General features: G+C 39.2%; 1 protein-coding gene across 3 annotated transcripts in view; it reads left to right on the forward strand.

Annotated features, from left to right (window-relative positions):
• The first annotated feature begins 3754 nt into the window (after positions 1-3754).
• The window catches only part of LOC139650422 (overexpressed in colon carcinoma 1 protein homolog), a 9110-nt gene continuing 6471 nt past the window's right edge, over positions 3755-6393 (forward strand). For all 3 annotated transcript variants that reach the window (XR_011695641.1, XR_011695640.1, XM_071527087.1), the window contains exons 1-2: positions 3755-4027; positions 5020-5044. Coding sequence is in view for 1 of the 3 variants with exons in the window: in XM_071527087.1 (XP_071383188.1) it covers positions 3988-4027; positions 5020-5044 (65 nt within the window). In the remaining 2 variants the exon portion in view is untranslated. The remainder of the gene's footprint in view (positions 4028-5019; positions 5045-6393) is intronic.

Consider the following 6393-nt stretch of genomic DNA (forward strand, 5'->3'; position numbering starts at 1 on the left):
ACTTCTGCCCAGATGCTTTAATAAGAAAATAATTATTGGAATAGATGACTGCTTTTAAACTGTCAAAACAATTGCATGAATTTACTGTGTCCTTAAACATCAGTAGAAGTAGAAATACTGGATTTCTAGGAAGAGGATTAGTTAGGGCCACATGTGAAAAATGTGTTACTGACCAGTGGTGGAAGAAGTACTGAGATCTTTTACTTCAGTAAAAGTAGCAATACAACAATGTAAAGATACTCCAGTACAAGTAAAAGTCCTGCATTCAAAATCTCACTTAAGTAAAAGTACATAAGTATTGGCAGGAAAATGTACTTAGAGTATCAAAGTAAACGTACTCATTATGCAAACTGTCCCCATTTAGACAGTTATATTTTTCATAAATTATTGGAATATGATTACTGATTTATTGACATGCATGTACATGTAAGCAGCATTTTAAAGTTGTCAACATGAAGCTAATCTTAACAATTTAGCTATACTTTTGGGTAGTCTAATCTATAACAATGCTATTTTATAGTTATTTTATAAAGATGATCAAATGTTTTAAATATAAAATATTGATCTGAAAAGTAACTAGTAACTATAGCTGTGAAATGTAATGGAGTAAAAAGTACAATATTTCCCTCTAAAATATAGTGGAGTATAAGTACAAAGTAGCATAAAATGGAAATACTCAAGTAAAGTACAAGTACTTCAAAATTGTACTTAGTTATTTTCCACCACTGTTACTGACTTTAATCTCAGAATTCTGACTTCTAACTCAGAACGCAAATAAATTTTTCATGTGGCCCTAATCCTCTTCCGTAGATTTCAGAGGGAGCCCGGTGGCTCGGTCTTCTGCGGCTTTTCACATTCACCACGACCACAGCGCCAAGCAGCCCCAGAATGCCACAGCTCACGACTGCGGAGTACCCCACGTAAAAGACATCGATCTCAAGAAGGTCCCAGATCTCTTCCGGAATCAGGAAGTGAATAACCGCTTCACAACTATGGTTGTTTTCCCCCTCATCGAGGACAGCGCACCAGTAGGCTCCAAGGTCCTCCAAAGTCAGGTTAGCTACAGTCAGAGAAAACCATGGAGAGGACGCATTCACATCCACTCTTCTCTGCAGCTGTTCTGGCACAAAAATCTTGTCGTCCTCGGGGTCAAAAATGAGTTTAGAATGATAATACCATTGAACTCTTTGCGAGGAAGATACATTCACTTTGCAGTCCAGAACAACACTACTGCCCAATGAGAATGCGACAATGTTCAGGCCCAGTTGTGCACAGACAAACAGTGACGCATAGTAGGTATTGGTTGTTTTCTCCCATTTAACAACACACCCATATTGACCCGAGTGGTTCTGCTTGGCAGATGGTATGACCAATGAATAATCTGTAGTACTGTTCCCAGTGATAGTATACATCTCTTCCCGTAGGGCTGTGTTGTTTATTGGTTGCGTTTTCATTTTGTATGATGATTCCGTATCCACTAAAAACCACTCTACGTGAGGCGTGTAGGTCAAATGGGAGACCGGACAAGGAATCACAGCGTCTTCACCTCGGTGGTAGACGTATCTCTGGACGTTCAGGAGCAGGGAGAAGTGCTGAAAGCTCACGCAATGTCCCTCCTTCCAGATCAAACAGTGGTACATCCCCTGATCTCTTGCGATGAGACGGCGAAAGCGAAGGACCGATCCGCGGTTTGAACTTCGAACCCGGCCTTTCAGATCGCGCGGCTGAGGTTTGCGGGATCTGTCCGAGTCCAGGAGTAACGTCGAGCCGCGATACCACTGCAGCCTTCCAGCTTCTCCTTTGGGGATGGAGCACCGCAGGGTCGCCTGCCCTGCCACTAGATAGGGCACACTCTGGAACTGCACCTCCCTCTGGCAAACCGCCAAATACAGATTCATTGTTCTCACTTTCTGACGATTCCTACACTCCAATCTGTAGTAACCAGTGTGTGACTGATTTAAACTCACGATGTGCATTCGACTAGATTCCATTTCGATTGTCTTGAGTTCCTCTTGAGCCAGTTCATGCCAGGGTTTGACGGTTCCTCTAGGATTACTTGCCAGAAACACATTTGCACTTGAAGTGGATCTCGACAGGGAACAAAACTGGGGATCAAAATAGGCTCCGATTGAGTATTCCGTATATTCCTCTCTTAGATCCAGTACAAAGTCTTGTCCCGTCCCGTTCCAGCATGGTGAGTGCAGAGGGAGCAGCAGAGTCAGAATAAAACACACCAGTAAAGACATTGTACCGATCATCAAGTTTGTGTCTTGACAGAGAGGAGATGCTGTGCGGTGTGGCTGTCTGTTCTCCTCTCTTGGTCTTATTTCTGAGAAACATCCTATCTCTCTTTCTCACACACACACACACACACACACACACACACACACACACACACACACACACACATCTGATAGATGTCAGTGAGAGCTTCCTTTGTATATATCTCTTCAGATATGCACTTGATAAAATTGAGTGTCATTAAATTCATTGCTTTATAGTATTATTAATTACTATTTCATTAGGCCTACACAATATTATTGTTTTTTGTTATTATTGTTGAAAATCTTATTGTTCTACTTCTGTTCTTCTGTTATTATTTATTATAAAGTATTGATTTGACTACAATAAATAATATGAGAATTAATACATATTGTAAATATGTATTTAATAATTACTGAAAAGGATTTTATGTTTGAAGAGGATATTATTAGTACTAGTAGTAGCCTAGTAGTACTGTAGTAGTAGTAGTAGTAACAGCAGTAGTAGTATTATTGCTTAGTAGTAGTAGTAGTAGTAGTAGCAGTAGTAGCAGTTGCAGTAGTGGTAGTAGTAGTAGTGGTATTATGTATTATTAAATTATAGTATAAAGACAATTTCTGTGTGAAAATCAAAAAAAAAAAAATTGTCTTTCCAGGTTGTCTCAATTCTACGGAGCCCCCCAGGTAAGAAAGACCTGGTCAGAAAAAACATTGATGTGGAAATCCGAAATCCTTGCACACAGATTTGTAAAATATGTAGGGGAGATCAGGGCATGTTGTCACACTTTTTACTTTACTTTTTACTACTGTATTCAACATAGATAACCTTTTATTAAGAAAGTAAACATTTTAGTAATTGGACTTTTGGCTCTAAAATACTTAGTTTCAGAAATAAAGCCACTGAGAGAACTTACCCACGTGACAACTTGCCCCACTCTCCCCTACACTGTATGTTGATAATACCAAAGAGGGACTTTTAAGCCTATATACAGTGAGACATAATAGCCATTAGGCATGTATGTGAACCATAACCATTGATGGATCACATCAATAGGTCTAATTTATGATCCGTGTGCGTTCGCCTTATTCCCAAATTGGTGAAAATACTCCCTATAAATCATGCTTGTAGAATAAGCATGTTAATGCATACATCTATAAATATTATATGCAACTCTATGGGCCACTGTGGTGTCCCTCTTTGACGTTATCAGTGTACATATTACAAACCTCTTTTTTCATCAGGTGACCCCAGGAGGGCTCCGTACACATCCCACATCCCTCCTTGTTACCTGGGAAACTCCAATGGGATGGGGATGGAGATGCAGGAGGAGGAGGAGGAGGAGGAGGAGGAAATGACTCCCTCTCCTCTACCCATTCTCCTCCCTCTCTCTCTCCAGCACCACCTCCCCTTTGCTTATCCCTCCTCCTCCTCCTCCTCCCCCTCCTCCCCAAGAAGTTCCCTCCCTCCATCCTTCACACTCTCAGAGGGAAGCCGACAGGGAGAGGATGCCTCAGCCGGCATCACCCCGCCAGACCTAACACCGCACACTCCTCTACAGCACCGGCCCTCTCCTCCCTCCATCCCTCCATCTCCTCCTTCATCCTTCCCTTATCCTTCTCATTCTCTCCATCCACTCTGAATTTCCCCCCCGAATTAATTTCCCCTCTCTCTCTTCCCCAACTCTATCCATCGTCTTTCACCTCGGCGAGTCGGTGCTGATGTGAGATGGGCTGTGGAAATTCCTCAGCGGCCAACACAGCTGGAGGTAAGTTTATGTGTGTGTGTGTGTGTGTGTGTGTGTGTGGTTGTATCACTGTACTTTGTGTTATGTGTTTTTGAGTTTGTGGCCGTATATGAAGAGAAGAGAGAACATTTCCCATATGTCAAAAGTGGGTATTTCTTGTCAAATTCCAGTGTATTAACATTGAAGCATTTGGATGCTGATATTTTTTATACTGGCCATGTTTTCATATGTGAGCCTGTCAAATGCATCATGTCAAAATGGGAGTGAACAAAGTGATATTTTCTCTGGATATTGCCATATTTACTGTACTCTTATTTGAACAGATATCTGTCCACCAAGATATCTGGAAAAAGAAGAGATTTTATGAATGAAAAAGTCCTTTTAGTGTGGCTCTTTTTCCCAGAGACGGTAGGAAAATGTCCTTTGTATCCTTAAGTTCTCACATTTGATAAGTTCATTTGAACATGTGCATATAACCTAATTGTACTGCAATACAATACAAAATACCATTGTACAATTGTACAATTGTACAATACAAATACAAAATACAAATACAAATAGACAATTCTTTTTCCCAGAGACAGTAGGAAAATGTCCTTTGTATCCTTAAGTTCTCACATTTGATAAGTTCATTTGAACATGGGCGTATAAACCTAATTGTACTGCGATGAATTATCATCGCTATGAATAATTAAGCCTTGGTTCTCAGAGATGTTAATGGTCAAGTGGAAAAAGCCTGGTGGTAAAAGGCAGAGTCATCTAAATGACAGGTGTTGTGTTTCAGAGGTTTCCTGCTGCTCAGCGCTTTCCCACTCTGGGAGTCTCTCAGGTTCTGTTTGTGTGTGTGTGTGTGTGTGTGTGTGTGTGTGTGTGTGTGTGCGTGTGCTTGTGTGATTTGCAAACAAGCTTTTTAATTCACATTAGTACTCTCTCACAGTGTTGCGCACCTGAGATTTGCCCACAAAAAGCGATGCTAAATCTCTTCTGATGCTTTGCAATCTGCTTCCCCACAGCTCAAGCCGAAGCTTCAAAAGAAGTGTGAGTATCGTTGACTTCTTCACTCTCTTAAAGGAAAAAGGAAAAAAAAAAAAAAATATTGGTGATGGAGTGAATCTCGCATTTCTGGGTCCATTTTGTTGTTTGGTGGTGTATTTTCTTTCCTCCTGGCCATGATAAAAAAAAAAAAAAATCGGTGATTCTCTGTTATCTGTTGCTGCGGTGGAGGAGATTTGGTGTTTTTTTCTCTCTCCATTCACTGCCATTGTATGGAAGAACAGTGTCAAAATCACACTTCTAGCACATAAAGGAATGCGAACAAAGCAGATTCTTTTTTTTGTGACCAAGTTTTTTTTTTTTTTTCCCCAATGTGAGGGATGCAGGTACCTTGACAATGACATTAATTATTCCAAAAAAAAAAATAAATAATAATAAATAAAAAATAATAAAAAATAACAATAACAATAAATTATAACAATAATAACAATAAAAACAGTAATAATATAAATATAAATAATATGCACACACATACATACATATATACGCACATATACATACATACACACATGCATATATAAAAAACATACATATATAATAATAGTAGTGATAATATAAAAAGAAATGCATTCATATATATATATACATATATACACATATACACACATACATCCACACTCAAACACACACACACCTCTATCCTTAAATCAATCTTTATCATAGACTAAACGTAATTGAATAAAGAATGAGTGTAAATGGTTTTGCATGGATCAGGGCTGTTTGAAGGGGAGAGAACTAAAAAAAAAAAAAAAAAAAAAAATTCTAAACAATTTTTCTCTTCTCCCTCCCTCTCCCCTTTAAGTTGATGTATATTTAACTAAACTCAATGCTTCCGTCCAGACCTCAAGATTCTTCTGACTAGCATGGTTCATCCTCACTATGGACAGGTCCATGAGTACATAGTCTGTTAAAGACTGGTACCACTGATGAATTGATAATGAATTAGAAGGTAGCCATCTTACAGCAACCATCTTTTTAGAACAGATTCTGACAATATATAAAAAAAATGAAAAACTTGTTCAAGCTGAAAGGTTTAATAAACATAAAGAATTGAATAATTGAATAAGAATAAGGAATCTGCTTTGTTCGCATTCGTTTATATGCTAGAAGTGTGATTTTCAGACCTGTTCCTCCATACAATGGCAGTGAATGGAGAGAGAATACATTGTGTGTGTGTGTCTGTCCTTTGCACTCAGTACTGAGGTGGAAAAACACATATTTCCCAGCATTGATGACTAAGCTGTGATGTCACCACTCAGCTAAACAGATGAATCAGAGACGTCAACTGACGCAAAATGAAGGAAACAACACAGTTTACCGTAGCGTATTAGAGG

Source organism: Centroberyx affinis, unplaced genomic scaffold (genome assembly GCF_046629955.1).
Source record: "Centroberyx affinis isolate AG114_WGS23_722 - 3 ecotype Tasmania unplaced genomic scaffold, CSIRO-AGI_Caff_v1 ptg001490l_1, whole genome shotgun sequence".
NCBI lineage: Eukaryota > Metazoa > Chordata > Actinopteri > Beryciformes > Berycidae > Centroberyx > Centroberyx affinis.